Genomic DNA, 27,075 nt, shown 5'->3' with positions numbered 1-27,075 from the left:
CTGACTCTTTAGGACTCGTGCAGAATAAAGACACGTTTGTTTGTTTTTTAAATATTATTTGTGTCACTTTTGCCAGTCTTGTGATCTTTTTGTTTTTACATCTTCCATAATGATTGGCACTTTTTATATCTTCCTATTTATTTTGTTTTATACAGTTTTATATAAAGTACAGTGGCACTGCATATAGTCTGAGAAAATATAAATAAAATTCAAAATGAAATAAAATTTATTAAAGCTCTGAACATTTCAACATATGTGACCAACGACTTGTAGGAGAGATGATTCCATCTAGTGGACAGGAAGTGACATTACACCGTGCTAATCCCGATCATGATCAACACGATGACCAGTCCAACACATAAACCAGCAGTGGGGAGTGTTACTACCGTATGCAGGAGGCACAAATGGTTTAAATGGTTGGAGGCAAATATCGGCAGGTACCAATAAAAAACTTTATTAATATGCCAAATTACAGTTATTTACTGCATTTCTCTGCAGACAAATGAGTTTCAAGTGGTTTCATGTTACGCTTGATTAATGTCAGAATTCTCAAAGAAGTCCAGTGTGCCAGCTAAAAACAGGGGTTTAGTATTTATTTATTTAAATGCGTTTTGGAGCTTTCTTAATTCTGTTCATCAGGACGTTTTCACTGGGAGAAACGTTTCGTCACTCATCCAGGTGACGTCTTCAGTCTCAGCTGACTGCAGGTTTCAATCTTATAAACAGGACATCTGCACAATGACTGAAACCAGCCCACTGAAGGAACAATGGGCTGGGAGGTCAGTTCCTTAATCTTAATTATGCAAACTCTCATTGATCAACAACCTCTGATCAGTGGCCATGAGTCCCATTCACAGAGAGTTGGGGAATGGCTGCAATCACAGCATTGTAAGATGGTGACAGATGCACCCTTAGGCCCCTCCTCCATTCAGAGATGGTCTTTCCCTTTTCACGTAAATGGCCTCCTTGACTCCGCCCTCAAACCAGCGTTCCTCCCTGTCCAGGATGTTACATCCTCATCATTGAAAGAGTCCACTGGCCTGTAGGTGTGCATAGACTGCAGAGTCCTGGCCTGACGAGGTGGCTCTTCTGTGTTGTAGCCAGAGGTTGTTTGGTTTCCCCGATGTATAAATCCTGGCAAACCTCCTGCACTTAACAGCGTACACTATGTTACTCTGTTTGTGTCGGGGGACCCGATCCTTGGGGTGGACCAGTTTTTGGTGGAGCGTGTTTTGTGGTTTAAAAGCCACAGAGACCCGGTGGTTAGAAAAAATGTGTCTCAGCTGCTCCGATACTCCTGACACGTACGGGATCACTACAGGTTTTTGCTTAGGCAGCGGCTGTCCTTCTCTCCTGTGGGGATGGTGTTCCCTCTGTGTTATAGCGTCCTGATGACACCCAGTTTGTGCTCCAGTGGATGATGAGAGTCAAACCTTAGATACTGACCCATATGTGTAGGTTTACTGTACACGTCAGCTTTTAGATGTCCCCCATTACTGATGGAAATCTCACAGTCTAAGAAGGCTAACCTGCCACTTTTCATATCCTCCCTGGTGAATGTGATGTGTTGGTCCACCGAGTTAATGTGATCTATGAATTGTGGCACGTCCTGAGATTTGATTTTCACCCAGGTGTCATCCACATACCTGAACCAATGGCTTGGTGGTGTTCCAGGGTAGGATAGCAAAGCCCTCTTTTCCACTTCTTCCATGTACAAATTGGCCACGATGGGTGAAACTGGGGAGCCCATGGCACACCCGTGTTTCTGCCTGTAGAACTGAGCCTTGTATGTGAAGAAGGTGGAATGAAGACACAGTTCAAACACACTTGGTGGATGCTGACGCTGGTCCTGTTGCTGAGGTCATCCTGTAGTCTCTTATGAACTACCTCCAACGCTTCCATGACTGGGATGCAAGTGAAGAGAGATGTAACGTCGTACGAGACCATGGTTTCATCTGCCTCCATGATGACATCTCTCACCTTCTCAACAAAATCCAAAGTGTTCTGGATGTGGTGTTGAGACCTGTTTATTAGATTGGGGGAAACCTGCAGTCAGCTGAGACTGAAGAAGTCCCTTGGATGAGTGACTAAACGTTTCTCCCACTGAAAACGCTACATCCAGAGGAACAGAATCAACTTTTGGAGCCTTCTAAAGTATTCGTTTCCTCGTTCGATGGTCTAATAAATCTGACCTAAACAGGGAAAAGGCTCTCAGGGCACACATACCGATGGGCCAGAGGCTTCATGTTTATTAGGAGGACTGGAGAAATGATATTAGAGCCGTCAGTTTCTCACAGCATCATCCACCAACTCAAAGAGTTTACTCAACTTTTCTATTCTGCTGGAATCCTGTTGACTCCTGCACTAAACGATATTTAACCTGCTCCTTTACCTCTGGCCTGACAGAAATGTCAATCACACCAACACAGCCCTGACTCTACGAAGTCTGAAACAAACAATCCAATCACAGTCAGGTATGAAAGTGACTCATACGGCAGGTTGTGTACCAATGGTCGTGTTTAATTTTAAACAGGATTATACACAAATAAAAACCATTAGCTTATTTTATTATCTAAAAAAAAAAAAAAAAAAAAAAAAAGAGAAGCCCACACACACAATCCGTATGGACTGGGAGGAAAAGGTGGAAAGGTGAACTCCACAGAGGCCATGATGTCCCGGTTCAGCAGTAGATGGGCTCTGGCAGACTGGATGTCACATAGTCCTGCTGTAACTCTGTGGACTGCCAGTGACAGTCTATCAGTGCATCGTACAGTTCCTCACTGTGCTCCATGAACTTCCTGTTGGCCTCCACCACATCCACCTCCACACTTGGATCTGCGAAACACAAACATCCACTTAGAAGGTATATGCGCTGCAATTACACACAAGCCTCTTTATTAGGTAGACCTCCACCACTCAAGAACGCAAATATTTGTTTTGCCAAATCACAAGGCAGCAGGATGACCTGTTGAAGACCACAACACCAGCATCATCTGTTTAAAACATCAGCAATGGGCCAAACTGCATACACACGAATAAATAAGTAGGAATACTGCTAGTGTTACCCCTCAGCCTACTAGGAGACACACCTATGATATCAATGTCATGTTATCACATTCACAAGACTTTCACAAAACGTGACCTCTGACCTTTAGTTTGAGGTCACTGACATTCAAACTTGTCTGATGTTGTTAGTAGACGAAACGTTTCTTCCACTGTAAATGTCCAGATCAACACAACCAACCCGTTGAAATTGCCTTACCCAGATGATCGAGCATGCATCGAGAAATTTGAACCCACTTTGGCCCCGACTGCTTGAAGCTAGTACGAGCACGTGCGAGTAAATGTGGTTATCCCAGCCGGGCATTTGTCGAAGCAGGGAAGGCGCCTACAGAACGCTCCAAACCCGTAGTGGTCCCTTATGTGTCAGGAGTTAGGGCTGTTCGATATAACGATATATAATCGCATGACGATATAAAAACATCTATCGTTTGTTTCGTGGTGTCGCCAAATAAACTGTTTACTGCAATATTTTTTCATGTTTTGATGTCACTGTAGTGGCTACATTCATTTCTTAAAGCTCTCTCTTTCTCTTATATTTAATATAACCACACTACGGACGGACAAAATGGTAAAACCATCGCGTGTCCGCTTGTTTATTTTCCACATCAACCTTTCACAATAAAGCTCAAGATCCTGTTGAGACTTTTCAAAATAATCTGCATCACGTGAAAGAGTATGCAGAGTGTTTACAGATGAGAAGCAAAAATGAGCCGTTAGGTGCTCCAAATAAACCTTAGACTCAAACGTTAGAACTTTTCCCCGCAGTACGCCGTGTAATAAATACTCACAAAGAAAACGGCGGCCGTTACAACTTATGTCTAAAAATGTATCGTTTCATGTATCGGTTAAAGCACTCGACTCAGCTACATGACGCGCAGCTGGAAACACGTCACGCAAGTCGAGCTGCCCGAGATTCACAGAAAATGTAAAATTTTTGTGATTTATATCGTTATCAGGACGATGGATGTCTTATATCGGGATATGAGATTTGGTCATATCGCACAGCCCTACCAGGAGTATCGGAACATTTTCTCTAAACACAGAGTCTCTGTGGCTTTTAAACCCCAAAAAACGCTGCGCCAGAAACTGGTCCACCCCGACACAAACAGAGTAACATAGTGTACGCTGTTCAGCGCCAGGATTCATATATCGGGGAAACCAAACAACCTCTGGCTACAACAATGAAGAACTCGTCAGCGGGGCAGAGCGACATGAGGGAAATCTAATATCACAATATTTTCTTTATATAAATATCACCAAATGTTTAAATAACCTCCAAATGTTATTTTCAACCATATAAACCTAAAATTTCACTGCTATACTCAGTCAAATCGACCATTTAATGGTTTTTTTCTACTTGAATACAAAGAAAAAAATCTGAATGTTTTATTTTAACTGCTCTTTAACCATCAGGTGCACAGAGGATACTGCCACAGTACGTCTGTGGTCAACACCTTTAACAAAGGATTTTAAAGGTTTCTTTGGTGTGTGGGGAGACGTTCACGTGCAAAGTTTAATATTGCCATGGCAACTCATACTCGATGGTTAGGATAAAGACATTTTAACCATTGTACGTGGAGAGACTCGCGATACAATGAAAATGTTCGATATCGCCCAGCCCTACTCGTCAGGCCAGGACTCTGCAGTCTGTGCACACTTACAGGCCAGTGGACTCTTTCAATGATGAGGATGTAACATCCTGGACAGGGAGGAACGCTGGTTTGAGGGCGGAGTCAAGGAGGCCATTTACGTGAAAAGGGAAAGACCATCTCTGAATGGAGGAGGGGCCTAAGGGTGCATCTGTCACCATCTTACAATGCTGTGATTGCAGCCATTCCCCAACTCTCTGTGAATGGGACTCATGGCCATTGATCAGTGGTCATGACCTCCCAGCCCATTGTTAGTCAGTGGTGCTAGTTTCACTTATTGTACAAATGTCCTGTTTATAAGGTTGGAATATGGTATCTAAGCAGATTCTTACTCTGGATGGCATTACCTTGGCCTCCAGTAACGCTGTGAGGAACCTTGGAGTCATTTTTGACCAGGACATGTCCTTCAACGCACATATTAAACAAATATGTAAGACTGCTTTCTTCCATTTGTGCAACATCTCTAAAGTTAGAAATATCCTGTCTCAGAGTGACGCTGAAAAACTAGTTCATGCATTTATTACTTCCAGGCTGGACGACTGTAATTCATTATTATCAGGAAGTCCTAAAAACTCCCTGAAAAGCCTTCAGCTGATCCAAAATGCTGCAGCAAGAGTCCTGACAGGGACTAGAAAGAGAGAGCAGATTTCTCCTGTTTTGGCTTCCTGTTAAATCCAGAATTCAAAATCCTGCTCCTCACATACAAGGTCTTAAATAATCAGGCCCCATCTTATCTTAATGACCTTGTAGTACCATATCACCCTATTAGAGCACTTTGCTCTCGCTCTGCAGGCCTACTTGTTGTTCCTAGAGTATTTAAAAGTAGAATGGGAGGCAGAGCCTTCAGTTTTCAGGCCCCTCTTCTGTGGAACCAGCTTCCAGTTTGGATTCAGGAGACAGACACTATCTCTACTTTCAAGATCAGGCTTAAAACTTTCCTTTTTGCTAAAGCATATAGTTAGGGCTGGACCAGGTGACCCTGAATCCTGCCTTAGTTATGCTGCAATAGACGTAGGCTGCCGGGGGATTCCCATGATGCATTGAGTGTTTCTTCTTCACTCACTATGTGTTAACAGACCTCTCTGCATTGAATCATATCTGTTATTAACCTCTGTCTCTCTTCCACAGCATGTCTTTATCCTGTCTTCCTTCTCTCACCCCAACCAATCACAGCAGATGGCCCCGCCCCTCCCTGAGCCTGGTTCTGCTGGAGGTTTCTTCCTGTTAAAAGGGAGTTTTTCCTTCCCACTGTCGCCAAAGTGCTGCTCACAGGGGGTCATATGATTGTTGGGTTTTTCTCTGTATCTATGACGCGCCTTGAGGCGACTTTTGCTGTGATTTGGCGCTATATAAATAAAACTGAATTGAATCCTGCAGTCAGATGAGACTGAAGAAGTCACTTGATGATGAAATGTTTCTCCCACTGAAAACGCTGCAGCCAGATGAACAGGATCAACCTTTTTGGAAACTACTGCTCATCTTTTTCTTATTTTTTTAAGTCTGGCATGTGAAAATAATGACAAGCAACAGCAAGCAGCTGCCACCCAGGCTAAATGCTAACCTTCCAGTCCTTCGTCCTCCTGAACGGTTTCACTCTCCTAAAACAAACAAACAAGAGGTTAGAATGATTCCATCTGTTTAACAATAACTGATATCTGCAACTCTGGTTTAACAGAGACAGCAGTTACCTGTGCAGCAGAATACTGTGAGTAATCATACTGCGGATAGTTGTAGCCATACATTCCTCCAGTCTGGTCATAGCCCCAGGAAGAATAAAAGCCAGGATAGGTCTGCTGCTGGTACTGGGTGTACTGGTCATAGTTTTGTCTGTATCCAGAGGTAGACTGCCATGATTTGTGCTCCGACTGCTGCTGCTTGTTCTTTAAGCTTAGAGAGGAAAGCACAGAAACACTCGTGAACTGAGCCAGTCCTTGGGGCTGTACTACGGGCACAAATACAGCCGTGTCCTGACAAAGGGAGGTAAGATTCTGAGAACTCACTTGTTAGCAGCCAGGCTCAATCGCAGAGGCTTGCCACCCAGCCCCACAGCTCCCTGACACTCCTCTAACGCCCGCTTCTGCAGCCGCTCATCAGGGAACTGAACGAAGCCACAGCCCCTGCAGAGAAACACGGCGGTGTTAAACTCACGAGGGAGCAACTCGTCTTAGGACCACCAGAAGTTTTCTTATGTTTACACCACATTTTAAAACAGAGGGTAAGAAAACGCTCTAGATTCAGTTTAGTTTGGATACTCCGGGATCATGTTTGAGTCTGGATAGGCTCAGATAAAGACCAACACTTAATTATACATTCGTGGTGCTGTTGATTTTGGCTGCCAGTTAAATCCACAGGCAGTATGGTCAGTGTGGAAAAAGTCTTTTTATACACAGTTACACAAAATACTGCAGAAAAATCAGGGTTAGACTGAAGTTAGCAGCACACGTAGCAGAACATAGTCGCAGCTATGGAGCGGAGCAGTGTCTGTAACATGTTCATATACTGTCTGTCAAATTCATCGCTTCAAAGTTCATCAACAGTCAATAATTGTTCCTTTTACGATAATTAACATGTGTGTAGGTCCCCGTCAGTGAATCACTGCCTTATTGTGGTGAAAGGGTCTGATTGTTTGTTTGCTGTAGGGGCAGACTGGTCCTGAATGAAGGACCAGAGAAAGAGCGATTCAGAAGACCCCCGTGACTACAACATCAAGGCAACAGTTCACCCTGCCCGGGATACCGGGGGCCATGAGAGGCAGTGGGCTGCAGTGGGTATCCTGGTATCCACTTGCCTTGGGGTTTTCCTCAGTGGACGAGAGGGTTTGCTCCCTGAACGGGTCCTGACTGTCATCTGCACGCGCCAAAGGACCATTCAGAGTATCCAGCCTTCTTGGGAGTCCCTGTGTGGGGACTCTGTCATCCTACTGGGGGACTTCAACGCTCATGTGCGCACTGACAGTGAGACCTGGAGGCGCCATTGGGAGGGATGGCCTTGCTGACCTGAACTCAAGCAGTGATGTTACCGGAGTGTTGTTTGTCAGTTTGTCCATAACAAACGCCATGTTTGAACATAAGGGTGTCCGTAAGTGATCGCAGTACCAGGTCGCCCGAGGCCGCAGGCTGTTGACTGATTGTGTAATCGTATCATCAGATTCACGGCCGGATGTTCTGGACACTCTGTGAGAGGAGGACTGAGTTGTCAGTTAATCACCACCTGGTGGCGAGTTGGACCAGGTGGCGGGGGAGGACAGACCTGCCACACCAACACGTATAGCGAGGGTGAAAATATGACTGGATGAGTGCAGCAATGCCATTCTGTAGATCCAAATGTGTTCTGACATGTTAATACTTACTTGGAGTTGCCCATGCTGTCCAATACCACTTTTCCACCACGACAGGAAGGGTAACGATTGTAAAAAAACTCATAAAGCATCCCATCATCCACATCTGGAGTGAGATCTCCGACAAACAGAGAATACATCTGCCTACAACAAGAAGAGACAAAGTCAGAGCAGCGCTCCGTGATGGTTCTGTCATTAGGACCGTTCCGGTCACCTTGGATAATTCTGCTTGTCCACCTGGACTCACCCGCTTTCCTGTTTTCCAAAGGTCGCTCGGTTTAACTTGAATCTTGTGGGCTATGAGAAAATAAAGTCCAATCAATCAACAAATGAATAAAATCTCTGAAATGATAAACAAACAAACAAAAGATAAGGCTGTTGTTAGCAACTGCTGTTCTCCATACCGGGTTGGCTCCCGGTAAAGGTTTTCCATTGATTTTGCGGAGACACCTCTCGGCTGTGGCCTCGTCTGTCATCTCCACAAAACAGTAACCCAGAGCACCCCTGGGGGACGACACACTATTTAACGTCATTATAGAATAACTGCAAATAAGAATACTGCATGTGAATTCAGCTCTTACCCTGTCATCTTGTTGCGGATGATCCTGACATTAACCACCTGCTCGCCCATGGTGGAAAAAGCTCTGGTGATGAACTTCTCATCCATGTAGGTCTCCAGCTGCAGAGCAGCAAAAACAGTTAGCTATGTGATCACTGTAGTGATTACTGTTAGGAACGAGTCGGGCTTCAGCTAAATGTTTCTAACAAGAGAGGGAAGATAAATCTCCTTTGGTCCACAGAACTGCACAGTGAGAAATAAAATGTGAAATTCCCCCTTTTCTAATGAATCTGTCACAAATCTGGGCTCAAAGTAATGCTGGTCTAGTTAAAGTGCGACTTATCACAGCTGTGCCACTCCTATCAAACTGAGGGTACAGTTTGCACAGGCTCACCTAAACTGGACAATTGGAAATATGCTGCCTGGTCTGACAAGTCTCGAGCTCTGCTGCAACATTTGGGGGACAGGGTCCCAGGTTTAGATTTTTAAATACATAGTGAGATTGAAAAGATGCAAAAATATACACGTTCCAATCATTTGCTGGTGATTTTACCAAGATAGTTTAACTAGAACCATTTCTAGGTTATACATTACACGACACATTTTGCAAATATTGTTGAGTCTTATGCATCACATCTTATATAAGTGAGATGGATGTTAGTTTCCCTTTGAGCGATTTGCCTCTTAACATAACAATTAAAGTGATTTTAAAAGTTTGCATTTTGTGTGTCACAGGACATGCTATGGATGATGCCCGCATTACCCGGTTATTTCTCTGTGTAAGAAAGTCGTCAGCAGCTTCTCCTACAGCTGGAGGAAGAGAAGAGAGCTGGCTGAAGTGCAAATACAGCTGGGTCTTCCAAGTCACCAGCTACTCACAGAGGCAACAGCTCGCTGGGGATCAAGGCTTCTCGTGATAGAGAGGGGTCTGGAGCAGGAAAGAGCACTTTCTAAAGTTCTCTGTCGACATGAAAACCAGACCTCTAGTCCCTACTTGGCGGGACATAGAGGTCCTGGAGGCAGTTCAGAAAGCTCTCAAACCCTGTCAGGACTTCACTGATGCACTTTCAGGAGAAAAGTATGTGACCCTGTCCTGTGCTACACCTGTTTAACACTAGTCTCCTGGCACCTGGAGAGGAGGATAGTGAGCTGTGTAAATCCATCAAGACCCGCATTGTGGATTACCTCAACAATAAATATGCAGATCCATCCACCAGTGACCTGTTGGACATGGCTTCTTTTGTGGATCCACGGTTCAGGGCGAAATACATCCCTAGTGAGAAAATTAATGCACTAAAACATAAACTCGTCTTGGAGGCAGAGTCTCTGCTCAGCTATCAGGGCACGTGTTTGTCTGAGCTGCCTGATCCAGCCGTGCCTGAGTCTGCAGACCAAGAAGAAGCAGCAGTGGGTGACACAGCTAAAAAGAGATCACTGGCAAGCTTCTCCCAGCACAGCACAGCCACCAACACTGGTTTCACAAGGAGGGAGGCAATCGAAAATGAATTTTCTAGCTGTCAGTTTGTGTAGAGTGATGCTGACCCTCTCAAATGGTGGAAGGAACATGAAGTTGCATTTCCAGCACTGAGCCTCCTGGCCGAGAAATACCTTTGTGTGCCAGCTACCAGCTCCCCTTCTGAAAGGACTTTTAGTTGCAGTGGAAACATGGTAACCTGCCACAGGGCATCCTTGAAGCCTGATACTGTTGACAGATTAGTTTTCCTGGCACAAAATCTGGAAGCTGTACAGTAGCTGGCCTTGCCAATTGTTTGTGTTCTTTCTATATTGTTATTGTCATTGGAGATTTGCACAAAGACCCACTGAGCAAAGAATGTAATTTTGTTCATTTCATTCAATCTGTTTACATGTTTAGTTTTTTGCACAAAGTACCAGATGATTGTTCAGGAATACACACAAGGAAGCAAAACTTTACTTCAGTGTAAGCCACTTCCAAAGGCCAAGTTGCCTTTGTCACTTTTGCTCTGCATCTTTTTAGTTTACATTTAGTTTACAATTGTGAGCTTTTTGTTATACATGAAAAAAAAAAATTTTTTACATTTTATTTATGGAGCATTATTAAATAATAAACGTTGACAATTTATTTTTGACTAATTTTTCATGTACATCTGCAGTTGTATGTTAATAAAAGTGCCTGTGTGACATCTGGGACAAGCAGCTTTGACTAAGAACTCTGTTTGTTCTTACTTTATGGGATTAAAGAAAAATAATCAAGATATATACTGTTTATCGCCACCCAGCTAAAAAATATCGAGATATGAATTTTGGTCCATATCGCCCAGTCCTATTGGTGCTGTATAAATAAAACAGAATTGAAATTGCTTGCATTAATAAATAGACTGTAGTCAGCAGGATCTGTGACACTGTTAAACACAAAATAAAGAAATTTGCTGTTTTGTACCCACAGCATCATTACCAACCGAGTCCACTTTATAGAGCTGTTATACTTGTTGCTGCCCTCTTGGCCAGATCGATCTCGGACAAAAACAAACATTTTTATTGTCATTGAGACTCTTGAGCTGCATTAAGGATATAAAGTGACTTGAGATCATTCATGAGAGATTTGTCTGACATATTACCAGCAAGATATTAACAACAAAGACTGGAAATCGCTTTTAGTGCAACACTGGTATCAGCCAGCGAGTTGCAAGAGTTTGTTGCAGTAGGTCTGATAAGGAAAAGTCACTGTTATGGGTAAAGACCGGTTAAAACCGTGTCCTGGGTTTATCCGCGGCTAAGCTGCGGAACGCGGATGTATGCTAAATGTATGCTACACGAGAAAGCGTGTTTTGGTCTGTCCACGGTTGGTGTTGGCCCCTGACTGCCACATTAAACACAAAGTAACCGTCTTACAGGAACTCCGTACAAAGTTTTGTGCGGCAACGCAACATTACATGAAGTCAAGTTACGTTCATTTGGCGTGTGCGGCTCGTTTACAGCTAGCTAACACTCACGGTCAGACCAAACAAGTTACCGCGACAACAAGCTGGAAGCAACTCACGTTTCCCATCCATAGCGTACTCATGGCGCTGCCGCGGTGAAGATCCGACCACGAATACGGTTTACGGTCCAACTGCTGAACTACACCGAAGCTTCCTGTACGCTTTAGCCTAACGCGGACCACGCGCCACCGCTAGGTCCTACGTCACTCAAAAGGGCTTTGGAGCGTGATGTCACGGGAGGGGGCGTGGCTGCCGAGGCGCCATTTTAGCAGGCCAAACAAAGGAGCGAAAGCACACGGATGGCATCAGCAATGGTTCGCACTTGCTGTGTTGTCGGTTGTAATGATCGCACGATCGTGAAGGGAATAAGCTGGAAATGGGCTGTTTTTATTCTTTCCCCACCTGGAAGCATCGTGAGGCAGCTCGTGTATCCATGTTACCAAAAGAAGCGCCTGGATAGCAGCTGTGAGACGAGCTCCACAGACATCTGTTGGTGCTCCAGACATTTTCATTCAGGTAAGATCTGAATAAGTTCATATCACTCTTTGTAGCCTATTAGTGTTATTTTCAATGCGCTCTGAGCTCATAGCAAATTAGAACAAACATCCTACTGAGTGATTTTGTAGATTTATGTTCTGTTTATAGAGTTGCTATTTGTTTTTCATTATTGCAGCAAACCAGTGGCGTGTCCAGCGGGGTGGCCTGGGGGGGCACAGGCCACCCCCCCAACCAGACTGGCCACCCCAGGTGCCACCCCAAAGGCAAAACAATAAAATTCAATCAAATATCAAATGTACGATTATGTTTTCACGGTGAAGCTCAGATATCCGAGTGTAAGTGAATGCAGCACCGGCTTCTGCGCTATGTGCATCACGTTAGCAAAGGTAGGAGAGCCAAGCACGAAAGACGGCACTGCAGGAAACAATTTTTCGGTGAAAGAAAATGAGGACAGAATAAATGTCAGTAATATTAAGTTTGAGTTTAGTAAACTTCGGTGAAATTAGAATACCAAGGAAAAAATAACACTTAAAATAACACTTAAAAGAATTATTGGAATATTTCAGACAGTATGCTACTGAGGGGAGCTAACATAAGAGTTATGAGTTATAAGATATAATCTAAGTCGTAACATTGCTGTATGGAGCTGCAGATTTGGTTGCAGGTTAACATAGCTGGACTGGCCATCGGGCATACCGGGCATATGCCCGGTGACTTATTTTTTATTTATTTTGTAACGGCATGAACAGTGAGAGGTGGTGGATTGGCCAGATGCAGGTCGATGTGTAAAAATAACTCAGTTGTTTGGTGGTGGCTATGGCAGGGCTGATTTGAAATTAGATATATTTTGAACTATTCCACTCCATCTCTTATCTAAATAAAAAGCATCCAATTGTCCTGCATAGCTAAATAACTCAATAGACTAAACATCTTGATCATATATATATATATATATATATATTAGGGGTGCAACGATATTCGTATCGATATTGAACCGTTCGATACAGTGCTTTCGGTTCGGTACGCATATGTATCGAACAATACAACATTTGTAATTTATTTTATCAATTTTCCTTCTGACGATGCTGTCTGTGTTGAGCGCTCAGTGAATCTGTGTTCGACTACTCCGCCTAGGCTGCACTGTCCAGCGCAGATCCACTGAGCGCTCAACACAGACAGCATAGTCAGAAGGAAGAGCGCAGGGCACCTCCCCCACCCTCATTCAGATCTGGCGTTTGGAATTATTTTGGTTTTCATGTGACGTATGACCCTGAAGGTAAGCGAGTCATGGACTAAAGTAAAACAGTATGTTGGATGTGCCATGCAATGCTCAATTACATTGGTGTGAACTAGTGTGCTAGCGCAGTTAGCTCGTTAACGTGTTGGCCGTCTAGCCCCATGCACGGGGCGATCGGCGGTAGCTCGTTAACGGAGATTTGCCGTGTTGTGGCGTTAAGGTCATTTCAACGAGATTAACCTGAAAGCACTAGTGGGAACACGACGAATATGACTGCACATTTACGCCGACATCATCCTAGTGCAAAGACAAGTGGAAGCAGAAAAAAAAAGCAAGCATGCTACTAACTTTAGCCGAGTCATTTAGACAGCTGTTAGCACATGATTCTCCTTATGCTGCTGAGAATATAGCCCAGAAGAAGCGGATAGTATAGCTTTTATTTTGGAAAGAGCCATTTCTCTGTAATAAACTCTCTTTTCCAAAGATGAGTGATTCCTCAATCAGATACAGGGCTCGCAATATCGCTAGCCCGGCGTCCCGGGGCTAGCGATTTTTTCAGTCGGGCTACCAAAATCTATCTCTTCCCTGCCCGTCGGGCTATTGTAGGAAGGAAAAATATATGTCAATGCTTTTGCATTCTTTCAGAAATGTAGCTGGGTAATTATGTCATTGGCATCGGTGAGCCACTGTCAATATGTGACATATTGAAGTCGCGTTTGAATTTGCGCTTGTTTTTTTGCTTTCACTTTGCAATCGCGCGAACTGTGTATAGAGAGCGACAGCACTGATCTGTGAGTGATGATAATTTGTGCACTGTTGAAAACACGCAGTTCTTTGAATCTTTGGGCTGAAGGAGGGACAATACTCGGTGTATCAATGCTCAATCAACAATCATTTATTTCCATACAAATCAACAATAAGAGCATTACAACGTCCGGACGGGAGAGATGCTACCAGAGGGTCAGGCACATGTCTCAAAATGGTGACGGGTTGCTCAGCTTTTTATAGTCTCTAGTGGCCCCCAGCTAGTCGTAAAAGCCAAAACATCACATTTTTTCTCTGTTACAGCGCCTAAGTTATGACCTCGGCAGTTGTTTCTCTGCTTTCTGTAAGGTGGGGGTGTGGAATGTGGTCTGTCTATCTCCCCTGTCTTTAGACACAGAGTCTCCTGCTTACAACCTTCTCTTCATGATTCAACAATTAAGCATGTCAAGAAAACAGTGTAACACATTCCCAGCAGATCAAGGATACAGAGTGATGCACATTTATCTAATGAACTAATATGTGAATATGTTCTGTTAACTCAAAAGTATAATGAGAACTAAACTACATACAGATCACACACTCTATTTTAAAGGGTATAATATGATCTACAGCAGTATTCTAATTCAACTACTTTGATTACATATATAAGGTAACATATAATAACAGAATAATATCACAATACCCTCTTTTGATCTCTCATTAAAGAGATCACTAATAACAAGCACTTCAGCGTTGCAAGGTCCAGGTTTTCTTGATCCTGAGGCCCTCTGTCCCCTTTTAACCGGTGGACCATATGTGGGATGACCTCTGTGTTCACGCAGTTCAGATGCAAGCAAAGTTAGATTTACAACCATAACAGCAGTTACAGATGACTCTCCCATCACTCCCCATTTTCCCACAGCTTTATTTTGGTGCTCCAGTTTTCCACTCCCATTTTAATGCCCCCTTATACCTTTCAAATGTACTTAGACTAGAACCTCTGTCTAAGGAGCTTTTAACCTTTATTTTTATTGCTGCAGCTACCAGTGTCTTCCAGTTGGGTGATTCTCAGCTTCTTTCTTCGACCTCCGGGGTTAGACCACCCTTTAGTCATTGCACAGTTCTGGGGATTATTCTGCCCCGATTTCAAACAAAGATCTGTGTATTTTGGGTTCACCGGCGTGTCCCCCTTTTTGCCAAGAGCCTCTCGAACCTCGTTGGTCTGGTGTTCCTGGTTTTCGCCAACCCCTTCATGGTTATTGCTGTGTCTGTGGGATCCATCTTCTCCAGGAGCCCAAACGTCATGACACTTGACCCCAGTTGCTGTCTCGGCTGTCCCTACATCTGTCTCTGCTATGAAGGGTCCTCACATCTCCGTGTCCCCGTCTGGTGTCTGTTCCTTTCTCTGCAAGAGACAGAAAACCAAAACACCTCTCTCCCTAGCCTTGATAATCTAATATTGTTATCCATTGTTCTTCTAATGATTCAAATTTGGTTTAAAATATTATGTTCAGGACTTATTCTAATCATAATCTATGTGTGTGTAAAAGAAATAAAAAATTAGTGAACCCTTTCTAAGTCTAACACATTATAAGCTTAAATTTTACCATCGCTAATTTATTAAACACACAAATAAAGTCATAAAATGTTCATAACACCATTGTTTGATGTTCGGACTCAACTCCCCCTTTTTGACACACTCCCATGTGTCAATTCATTGGAGCTAGACAATTAAAAGAGAAGGTTAGTGACATCATATCTGGTAACTGGTCCATCCAGAGCTGTAACATTTTGAAATGTACATACAACAAGCCAAACCACACCTTGGTCACACCAACCCTTTTCTGCCCCGAAGATGTCCAATGCCATCCTAGTATGGACTGTCAAAAGTGGCTTTAACGCTGACTATCCTGACAATCCATTTTATAACGTTTCCTGGTCAGATTTGCCAATCTCTGCACCAGGGTTTTAAACTTTTCGCCATTTCCATTAGTTGTTATTTTTATTTAGTTTCGACTCCAGATTTTCAATTTTTACCAGTTGTAATTAGTTTTTACCAATTCTTTGCTAGTTTAGTGTAGTTTTTATTTTCTGAAAATCCTTAGTTTCAATTTAGTTTTATTTGTGTTTTGCAAAAATTAAGTGTAACAAAATCCCAGTTCCATCATATCAGTCATGCTCTTCTGGTTATCCTTGGGTGTTGAGACTAATAACTATTAACTCTTGCCGCACCGTGTGGTCCTAATTTTGGTTGGAGTGAATTGATAACCTTTTGAAGGCGATTGTTTCACACCTTTATTTAGATGTCCCAGTCCTGTTGTCTCGGGATACATCACGCTGCCTTATCTGGGGTTAGCTGTTTTCTGGGGATGCGGGTTGAGTGGGTGAGCTCTTCAAGGAGGGGGAGTGTGCTCCCCCTGATGAGGTCTTCTAGGTAAGCTAGGTTAACCTTCTTGTGTGGGCTTTTCAAGTGCACTTTAAGGTTAGTGGGACTTTTAGTTTTATAAATGTCCCTCATGACCCCCTGATGACCCAGTATTTCATTTTTGCACACTGTAGTACACATTTTAGTTTTTGCTTGTAGCTCGCATACTCTACTTGCCACTCCTCTAATTCCTGATGTTTCTTAGAGAGGGCAACAGTACCTTTAAAATTATATCACATGTGTGGGGGTGTGGCCTTGCCAATTGTTTTGCCCACCTTTTCAAAATGGCTGGCGTGCCCACAAGCACATTTCATGGAAAAAGAAAGGTAAGCTTGATATTTACATTTAAAATGTTTTGTTAAACTCAGATTTTTATTTTATTCTTTTTGCAAGTACCCCTCCTCGGTGGCGAGAAACTGTTGGTGTGGTCAAGTGGGTGCTCTAGAAACAAACGCTCAGGACAGAACAGTTATCAGTCATGTACTTCCTACAAATTTTGCATATGTTTTATTCCATATTGATCCTCTGAGTGTAATGGTACATTTTAATTTGAATTTATCCAAACTAAACACAATATTTTCTTTATTTACTTTGCTCTTGTTCTTTTTCAGTACCACATCCTATCAAATGTCCCTGTCGATTATATTCTACATTTAATAACTTACTATTTCAAGTGAGAACCTAAATCATGTGGACCAATGTTTATTATTGCATATCTCTATTCTGAATGTGGCCAGTCATTCATAGGTATTGTTCCATTTTGGCGATTTTCCTCTATAAAATTTAATTGACTTTTTACAGTGGCCTGCTATGGTTAATAATAACATATTCCAGTCATGAGTGGTATCAAAAGTCTTCTCCACTGTAGCATTTGGCATTCCCAATAATATAACATGATACCTTAATCAAAACACAGTTAATATAGCACAGTTTTCTTGATGCAAACATCAGTAACTCAAAATCAGCAACCACAGTGTTAAGTCTGCAGTTCATACTTATGTGAAGCTAGAGTCTCCTCCTCCAGTCTCTCTTATCCTCCTGCTCCTGAAAAAACAAAACAAAACAAAGCGAAGCATCCACCCTTCTCTTGTCGGCTGGGTGAATTGTTTATAAATTGTTTATTGGCATTTACTAATCCTAAAGTGGGTGCAGTCATTGTCTCAGTATCAAGTCAGTCAAAACTTTTAGTCGTCAGTCCATCACAGTCCATTCGCATGCATACCTCCATACACATTCATACCAGATGTTGCTGATAATGGAGTCTCCCGCGCAACCTATTCGAGCCTCCATCACCAGCAAGATGACGTCATCATTTTAAAGGAAAACAATTCCTTGTTGTTTTTTGGGCCGGATTGACTCGGTGCAATCCTTTTAGATCAGTGTTCCCTATAAGTGAATTTCTCCCAAGCCAATTACAATCATGGAGAAGCACACTTTGCAACTGTTTACAGTAATAATATTTTATAGCGCTTTAAATTTCAATCTTTCAGGCCTGGTTTAAAGAGCTGATTGTTAAATCATGAACTCACAAAATATCAACATATCACCACCGGTGGATCACACCTCTCAGATGTTTTTTCTCCAGTGCACTGTAACAAAAACGAAAACAGACGTAACCAACAAAATACTACTAAAATAACACAAACTAGGGCCCGTTGCAGACATGTCCAAGCATAAAACTATCCCTCTCTCGCTTACGAGAAAGAACACAAGCCAAAGCTCACTGATAAAATCAAGCTAGCGCTAAACAAAACCAAACAATCAACCAGAAATTCACAGGAACATTTTGCTTCCTGCCGGGACAATATTGTGTGGGAATGAGAACCTCAGGTGCCGTAACACCTTTTGTTCCTCCTTGAATTAAAACTCAATCACAGAAAATGCCGTACTCCGACCTAAAACTTACACTATTAATTCATCATTTTCACTCTGTGCCACTGTTCCTCATCAGGGCTGTGTGAAGCACAGCAAAGAATTCAGTCAAGGCCTTGAGCCATAAACAGACATCACGCACAGACATTGTTTTCATAACCAAACCGTTTTAGACCTTATTCCTAAAATCTACATAAATGCCCTCTGGGTGACATATAACACATTCTAAGTATTTAATGGTAATCAATGGCTCCTCATAAAAATTATGCATTGGGATGTTTGTGTGCAGCATTTTGCATATCAGCATAAGCAAAGCATTCTTCATTGCATCAGCGTGTGTGTGTGTGTGTGTGTGTGTGTGTGTGTGTGTGTGTGTGTGTGTGTGTGTGTGTGTGTGTGTGTGTGTGTGTGTGTGTGTGTGTGTGTGTGTGTGTGTGTGTGTTTCTCTTCATTCTGAGTCAGTGCATGTAGATGTGTGTGTTTGTGTGGGTGTTTGTGTTCATCACTTTCCTGTTCTGGTGTTCTGGGTAAACCACGGCCTGAAGCGTGCCCTGGGGTCCTGCCCCCCTCCTTTTTCAGTTTGTTTGCGACCATTGCTGCTGCTGCTGCTGCTGCTCAAAATTCAGTCCGTCCTGGTTCTGACCCCAATTGGGGCAGTCCTTTCTCCAGTGTCGATGTTCACCGCAGGTGAAACCTGCATCTTCTTCTGTGTTTTTGTCCATTCTGAGGTGCCTTCTGTCCTCAGTTACTCCTCTTGTCTCGGTCACGCCCTTTTTCGCCACCCGATCATCCGTGTTGGTCCATCACTGTCCTGCACAGTGTGAATGCAAAGTTATCAAGGTCAGCATTCTTTCGCTCGGCCTTACTTGTCATTCGGGCTTGGCGGGCGTCTCGTCACAGGTCTGTCAGCTGACGCAGTCTGGGAATTTTCCCCCGTGTAGTGAAACGGGCCTTAGGTTTAGTGCTCTCCGTCTCGGCTGCATGAGATCACATTCCTGCAGGTCTGTTGACATTCTCAGGTCGTTGTTGTGGGTCCAGCTGTTGCAGCATTTGGTCAGTGTCACGTATGGGGGAGAGCAGGAGTCCAGTCAGCCTCGGCTTTCAGGGCCGGCAAAGCAGCCTGTAATTAAATATGTATAGAAAAAACAAAAACAAAACAAAACAAAAACAAACAAAAAACAAAAACAAACGAACAGGAAAATGATGTTGTGTTGGCTGTGTTATTCAGAGGGGAGGCAATGGGGCCAGGCCCTGTGTCAGCCTTCTCTCCCCCTTTTTTTGTTTTTTGTCTCCCGATATAATCAACTCCTAACCCACCAAGTTGACAGGACAACACCGGTATATGTTAAAATTCTTAAGATCATGTTTAAAAGCCCAAAAAAGGAACTTTCTTTCATTCAGTAATCACTTTTATTAATCAATCAACAGAAAACATGTCACAATTTGAATCTTTTAACCACTAAATTTGTTGCGTCTTGCCTGGTTGGTTAGACCAGTGTTCCTTTTTTTTTTTTTTTAGTTAAATTGTTGTCCTGCAACCCAGAGGGTTTCTTTGTCAGTAATGTATAGACTTCATCATTTAAGTATGTTAATTTTTCTTTAACCTTGCTGGAAAATCTTCACGTGTTCATGAGTGTAAGCTGTTTCTTCATTGCGTGTATGTGCATTTGTATAGAAGCAGGTTAATTTTATCTTTTCTCAAACTAGGCGTTACCTTAAAAGGAGCCTTTCTCTCAGATTTCTCTGCTTGTGTGTTTTTGTTTCACCTTTTTGTTGTGATGCTCCGGACGCCTTCCCAACCTCCACAAGTCCATTGGCCCCAATTTTATGTGTTAAAACTTCTCTTAATTTCTCCTCTAATTCTCTCCTCGCTGCTGTCTGTTTCACAGCTGCTGATTCGTGCTGGGTGTGGTTCCCATTACCTATAATTTTGCTTCGGCCGCTGTGCTTGTGGGGGCAGTTGGTCCAGGTCCGCAGCTTCCTGTATTAACACACTAAGAGATTTATTTAATTTCATTTTCATCACTGTTAAACAGATAAGCAGGCAACCCGCCTACCTTGACAGCGTAAACTGTACGCCAGTCTCCCAACACATTCCTCTCTGTACTCCTCCATAATTCTCCACTGCACACCTCTTACTATCTCTCCTTTTTATTTTTATTACACCACAGAGTAATACACCCAATTATGCCCGTCTATCTCTATGTGGCTCCAAATTCCCTCTTTATTTTAATTTCACACTCGTCAGGGGACAGGCACACAACAATTTCAACCACTGAAACGAGGAATTCAACCTTTTTATATTTCTTTACTAATCTAGACTCAACGTTTGTTCGCAAAATGTGTCTTGTTCTAGTCCGGAATAAATGTGAACCCGTGATTACACGGCCGTTCCAGTGTTATTTCCGTAGCTATGCGGGGGCCCTCACCTCCCCAAGTCACCACCTCGGCACCCGGACAACGCCGGTCCTGGCCACGCGTCCACGGACAGGAGGGTCGCCACTCCTAGGGCAAATGTTCCACAGGTACACTAGGCATCAACCTTTGATCCTAAAATGTGTATTTGCTCTAATGTCCTCCTAATCAAACACATCAACCGTCACTGTCACTGTGTTCACGCTTCACACTCCACACAAAAAACACACTCAGAGCGCGCCTCACTCACACTCTCACTCAGTGCGCGCTTCACCCACAAGACAGCACCCAGAGCGCGCCTCGCAGCTTCACACACACTCTCTCACCCAGAGCGCGCTTTGACACTCACACACAACACTTTTCCTCAGCGGGAATTTTACACAGAAACCTCTGAGCTCAACTATTAGATCTTCTTAAAGCACACTGCACCATAGACCAAAATACCCCTTTCTCTGCGATTATGACCGCCACCACGGGGCAAAGTCGCATCATAAAAGTGATGCTTGCATCCCCGAAGTTATACCTGACATCATAAACCAGGTGTTGCTATGTACTTAAATTTTTACTTTGTATTATGACCGCAGCCCTTTATACTCGACTGACGCCACAAACCACCGTCAAAACCTCTATCCAATGTACTAAAACTAGCACCAACCACTACTGCACTTCACGGCCGCACCACCGGAACACGCCGTATCATAAACCAAACCTACGGACGTGTTTCGCTCTCGCGTTGCCAGCGTCCAACTGCACCGTGAAGCCAGCATCTGCTTGTCCTTAAATCAACTTCTATTTCATAGCCGGCAAAAGCCAGGACATCACTGACACCATAAACAAAATAAACAAACCTCGACTTCAATGTACTGAACTAATGGCCGCGTCTTCAGAATAAATTCTAATGTATTATTGCTACAGAAGCCAGTATTAGACAAAATTAAATGTGGAAGGTAAAGTGGCTGCATCTAGTCCAACGTAGTATGTTATTAGTATCTCGGTAGAAGCAGTTTACTGCAACTAGTCCAACGTAGTATGTTATTAGTATCTCGGTAGAAGCAGTTTATTTAACACACTGGAATTCAGCCTCAACTTATGTTGTTAGTATCTTGCGCCAAAAACCAGACACCGACAAATTTACTGTGAAAATACATGTGACTCAGTGAACAGATTAATTTGGAAAGCCCAATATGCACATTTGGTATTTATAATACAACAGGCTGTGCTTACCTTTTTATTTTTGGACCGGTCCTCTGTTCACCTCGCCTCACGATCTCACCAAAGGTCAAATCTACACCTCCTCAGCACACCAAAGATCCGGGTCACACGGCACCAAGTTGTTGAAAACACGCAGTTCTTTGAATCTTTGGGCTGAAGGAAGGACAATACTCGGTGTATCAATGCTCAATCAACAATCATTTATTTCCATACAAATCAACAATAAGAGCATTACAACGTCCGGACGGGAGAGATGCTACCAGAGGGTCAGGCACATGTCTCAAAATGGTGACGGGTTGCTCAGCTTTTTATAGTCTCTAGTGGCCCCCAGCTAGTCGTAAAAGCCAAAACATCACATTTTTTCTCTGTTACAGCGCCTAAGTTATGACCTCGGCAGTTGTTTCTCTGCTTTCTGTAAGGTGGGGGTGTGGAATGTGGTCTGTCTATCTCCCCTGTCTTTAGACACAGAGTCTCCTGCTTACAACCTTCTCTTCATGATTCAACAATTAAGCATGTCAAGAAAACAGTGTAACACATTCCCAGCAGATCAAGGATACAGAGTGATGCACATTTATCTAATGAACTAATATGTGAATATGTTCTGTTAACTCAAAAGTATAATGAGAACTAAACTACATACAGATCACACACTCTATTTTAAAGGGTATAATATGATCTACAGCAGTATTCTAATTCAACTACTTTGATTACATATATAAGGTAACATATAATAACAGAATAATATCACAGCACCAATTCCTCTGACATCGTCTTATCAATCGTTAGCTTACTATGCAAACATGACAAGTGAAATCTCCCGCAGCTTAAACATGTGAGAGGTTGATCGCGCAGAGAATCGCTGAGCTTATGTGAGTGCGTGTGTAAAAGCATTTTAGTTCTGCTGAGCCAAATAAGACAGGTCAGGGTGAAGAAGTGACAGCCAAAGAAAAGCTTACCACAAAACGGAGAAGTTATGACAAATCAGACTATAAGGCAAAAAGAAAGTGCAGCTTTATGGTTTCATGGACAAAAGAATTTCTGTGGCTGCAATATGACGAGCTAAATAACCAGGGCTGCACATAAGTGGTCCGCAGGTGCGCATTCGCTGTCAAAATAAAAAACACGCACAAGGGTTAGGGTTAAATTTAAAAACTGTACTTTTGAGTTAAAATATATATTTATAATTTTAATAAATGACAAATTAAAAATGCATGAACATTTTTTTGTATCGAAAAAATATCGAACCGTGACACCAAAGTATCGAACCGAACCGAACCGTGAATTTTGTGTATTGTTGCACCCCTATTAATTTCTAGTATCAGCTGATGTTTTCTGGAGCCACAGCTGTAAAGCTGCTGGTCATGATGTCTGTTTGGATATGTGGTGAGAGGGAAACATGAAGATGAAACCAGGAGACGTCCTTACTGAACCATCAGAGCTGTGATGGAGAAACAGGTTTACCTTTTAGGTGACAGGAATGAGTTGAAGTTATGAACTGTTTCTGAGAGACAAATAACACCAGGATCCTTTTCTAAGTAGCTGACAGCTGGTAACTGTGCAGGGGCAGATCTAGCACAGCTTTTGCCAGGGGGGCAGGTAGGGCATTAACAGGGAGAGGGGGGCACAAAGAAATACTTTTCTTTCTTATTCTCATTTAAAATGTCTCACTTTTATTAAATAATTATCTGAATCTTACAACCAAAGTTTTTATCTGACGTAAAATGTATAGAAATCATACATATACCAACAAGACAGTGTACATCACTGTCACAACAGCATTTGTTTTCATTCAAAGGCTTTATGGCTTTAATACCTGGTGGGCCGGTCTGTAGTCAAAATGCCCGATTTTCTGTCCCAGTCCAGCCCTGCAGGTTAATACTGGCAGTGTCACCATGCCAGCTGACTGCATTTCATCATCAGCCAGTGTTGTTCTTTATCAATATTACCAAAGTTTACCATAAGGCAGCAGAGAAAGTATTTACTTGCTTTCAGGTTTTATTCAAATATTAGTCTTTTCATTTGTTTCTCCACTTTTTTCCTGTTTCAAAATCAAACACCAGTTTGTGAGAAGGTTATCTTCTTTTTTTAACAGGCAGATAAAGTTTAGCATTGGAACTGGATAATTTGTCAATTGTTTGTTACAAATGTTCGTATTTTAATATTCAAAAATGTTTTTGCCCAAAACATATGTGCACTATATGTCAGTAAAAATACTATGCAAATATGGATGTCCTTGACTGCTGAATAAACACTGACTGATTGTATCTCTTGTACTTTATCAACGCAGTATCTAAAAACTTTGCACCGTAGTGGTTAAAATCTCATTCTAATAAGAGTTAAAAGCACATTCGGTTATTAGGTTTACAGGATTATTGAATTATGGTTAACGGTTGGTAGAATTGTTTTTAACATTATCTGCCAATTACATCTGCCACCCCTCTCCAAATCTGTGCCCCTACCTGGCCCCCCCAACAGAAATTTTCTAGACACGCCACTGAGACTGATGCGACAAAACCAGTAAGTAGGTGTACAGCGTACACTGTAGTGTGTAGCACACAGGAGTATTGGTTTATTACGTACACGTTGGTAAGCTGTCTTGTTGCAACTGACGAACTGAAATGAACGAGCGTGCTGTGTGTGCAACAGCGTGACAAACATTACCTGTCCTTTTATTAACTGCACAGGTAGTGCTGGTCACAGCTGCTGGCTACCTGTGTAAGGCTGTCATGGGTCTGTAGCTCTGTCACCGTTTTAGGGAACATATTTAGTTTTAAAGTATTTAGAACATATTTAGTTTTAAAGTATTTAGAACATATTTAGCTTTAAAGTAAGTTTCTGGGCATTTCCTGCCTTTCTGGAGGGATTATATTTCACTAAAAACGATCTAATATGCATGTCCACATAATTATGCATTATTATAATTATAATATATTAAAAAACACAAGCTGTATTTTAAAGAACATACATTAAGAAGCAGATTATATTAGATTTATATTTTAAATAAGACAAAATTTGGATTTTACAGCAGTAAAATGATTGTATCAGTTTAAAAATGTAATAAGCTTTGCCCTGCACAGAGTGGATAGTGAAACAAATGGAATCATCATAAATACATTATTTCATATTTATTACTTCCCCCTCCTCATTGCTTTATTATTGTAGCTCTAGTAATAAATAATAATGTAAGGATGCCCATAGTATATACAGTATTCTGAAGAAGGTCTAAAATGTCACTGTGCGTGCATGTGTGTTTTATTTAGATGGATTTTTTTTTTAAAAGTATTACTCATGATATAATATTGTGCAGACATGGCTGGTAAGGACATGAGGAGGAAACAGTAGGAGCTGTATGAGGCTACTAAAGGCAGGGCTATAACATTTTTCTGTCATCATTTTATTATAGATTAAGTGCTGGAGTTGTTAGGTGTGGATAATTAGATTATAGTTTATTGCAATAGCAAGTTGTGCCTTGTTCTCAGATAGACAGCAAGTGGAGAGTGATATATGAAATGATGGAAGGAAGGAAGAAGAGAAGCAAAGAGTGATTCACAGGCAGAGCCTAAATTATTTCTCACAGTTTTTTGTTGCCTTATGGTTCCAAGCGCTGTCACCAATCTTTGCATTTTGTTATTATCTCATGACACTTGTTTAATCAGCTACCATCTCTCCTGTGGACTTTTTAATGTCTACAGTCTCAGATCAACACAGCCCCGCCCTCCAGCACTATCAGCAGCAGGAGCAGCAGAAACCCCTCAACAGCAACATTGTACCCATCAGGTAAAGCATCGGCTACGTTTGCTTTGCCTTGTTGCCCATATTAGATTCTTGATGAATGTGTGTTGTTGTTATTCAGCCTGGCTCAATGTGCCCCTTTTTAACTTTGAGCACCCGCCCCTTTAAACCTCTCTGCACAGCCCTGACGCAGTATCTAAAAACTTTGCACCGTAGTGGTTAAAATCTCATTCTAATAAGAGTTAAAAGCGCATTCGGTTATTAGGTTTATAGGGTTATTGAATTATGGTTAACGGTTGGTAGAATTGTTTTTAACATTATGTGCCAATTACATCTGCCACCCTTCTCCAAATCTGTGCCCCTACCTGGCCCCCCCAACAAAAATTTTCTAGACACGCCACTGCAGCAAACCAGCCTATGAAATGGATGAAACACCCTGACTGGGTTCCAGCGCTACACAAGGGACCTGCTTCAAACAAACCACCATGCCAATCAGATTACTTCTTCCATGTGAGGCTGAAGAGGGGACCCTCCTGGATAAGATGGTGAAGGTTTGCTGCGTTTTGGTGAACATGTGCCCCAGTGTGGCAGTAAAACCAGGGAAAAGAAACTTGCTCTTGTTAAGAACTCTTAAAAGTCTTGTGCTGTTTATGTAGTGACAGTAAATTACAGAACGCTATAGTGGGTGATATTATTTAAATGCTGTCGTGATTTTATGTGAACATTTTGTCATTTGTAAACTACACATGACATGGATTCTACATTGTTACTGATGTGATGTTCTACAAAGTGCTTTTAATCTTTTTTTAAAAGGCAAACATGTATTTCTTTATTCAACTTTTGAACAGTGGTACTTAGTAAGTACACATTCAGCAAATCCAAATTACTTACATGGCAGTGCACTTCAGGCACAAATGTAGACCCCTAAATACAACATTATGGGTCATTCAGAACAGAACTATGCTTGGAGAAATATTTTCCCATCAGTTGATCCAACTCCTCCACAGTAGCAGGTGGAATTTTTCTTTTTTGAGGACAGCTCCTTTTACCTGTCAATATGGATGGTCTGTTTATGTTTTGATCGAGAGCCTTTTTTTGGGCAGCTGAAGAGGAGAAGTCTATCTTACAGCCAACCACTGGCTGTATCTTGGTCATATTACCCAGCAAAACCCAGTATGCAGGTTCATCTGTAACAGTCCTTGTGCCAAGGATCAACACTGCTGCTTCTACTTTAAACAGAAGAGCAGCGACATGGCTGCAGGTCTCCACGACTCCGGCCATACAGGTGCAGTGGCCGGCTCAACCTTCCCTGTGATGCTCACAGTGACCCATGGCTGCAATGCTGGTTCATTCAGTCTTTGAGAGTGCAGCA

At 42.4% G+C, this 27,075-nt stretch overlaps 1 protein-coding gene and 2 long non-coding RNA genes across 4 annotated transcripts; 1 reads left to right on the top strand and 2 right to left on the bottom strand.

Annotated features, from left to right (window-relative positions):
* Positions 1-2,575: 2,575 nt before the first annotated feature.
* Positions 2,576-11,768, bottom strand: LOC308384042 (tRNA selenocysteine 1-associated protein 1-like). Of its 2 annotated transcripts, none has more exons than XM_080862352.1 (9): positions 11,628-11,768; positions 8,631-8,728; positions 8,454-8,568; positions 8,297-8,346; positions 8,062-8,193; positions 6,713-6,829; positions 6,401-6,599; positions 6,274-6,310; positions 2,576-2,835 (listed from the first exon to the last, which is right to left on the bottom strand). In XM_080862352.1, the coding sequence occupies exons 1-9, from the start codon at positions 11,649-11,651 to the stop codon at positions 2,681-2,683; spliced, it is 927 nt and encodes a 308-aa protein (XP_080718478.1). In that variant the 5' UTR covers positions 11,652-11,768; the 3' UTR covers positions 2,576-2,680. The 2 variants fall into 2 exon arrangements, with proteins under 2 accessions (XP_080718478.1, XP_080718479.1); XM_080862353.1 differs by having other exon boundaries at positions 8,454-8,553.
* A 166-nt stretch (positions 11,769-11,934) lies between these two features.
* LOC308384045 lies at positions 11,935-27,075 on the top strand. Its single transcript, XR_013969264.1, has 3 exons — positions 11,935-12,084; positions 25,664-25,748; positions 26,096-27,075. It is a non-coding gene; the product is annotated as an uncharacterized lncRNA (long non-coding RNA).
* On the bottom strand, positions 18,708-22,718 carry LOC308384344. The gene is made up of 2 exons (XR_013969311.1): positions 21,984-22,718; positions 18,708-19,464 (listed from the first exon to the last, which is right to left on the bottom strand). It is a non-coding gene; the product is annotated as an uncharacterized lncRNA (long non-coding RNA).

This window comes from Rhamphochromis sp. 'chilingali' (assembly GCF_963969265.1).
Source record: "Rhamphochromis sp. 'chilingali' genome assembly, chromosome: 17".
Taxonomy (NCBI): Eukaryota; Metazoa; Chordata; class Actinopteri; order Cichliformes; family Cichlidae; genus Rhamphochromis; species Rhamphochromis sp. 'chilingali'.
This window is presented reverse-complemented; position numbering and strand designations above follow the sequence as displayed.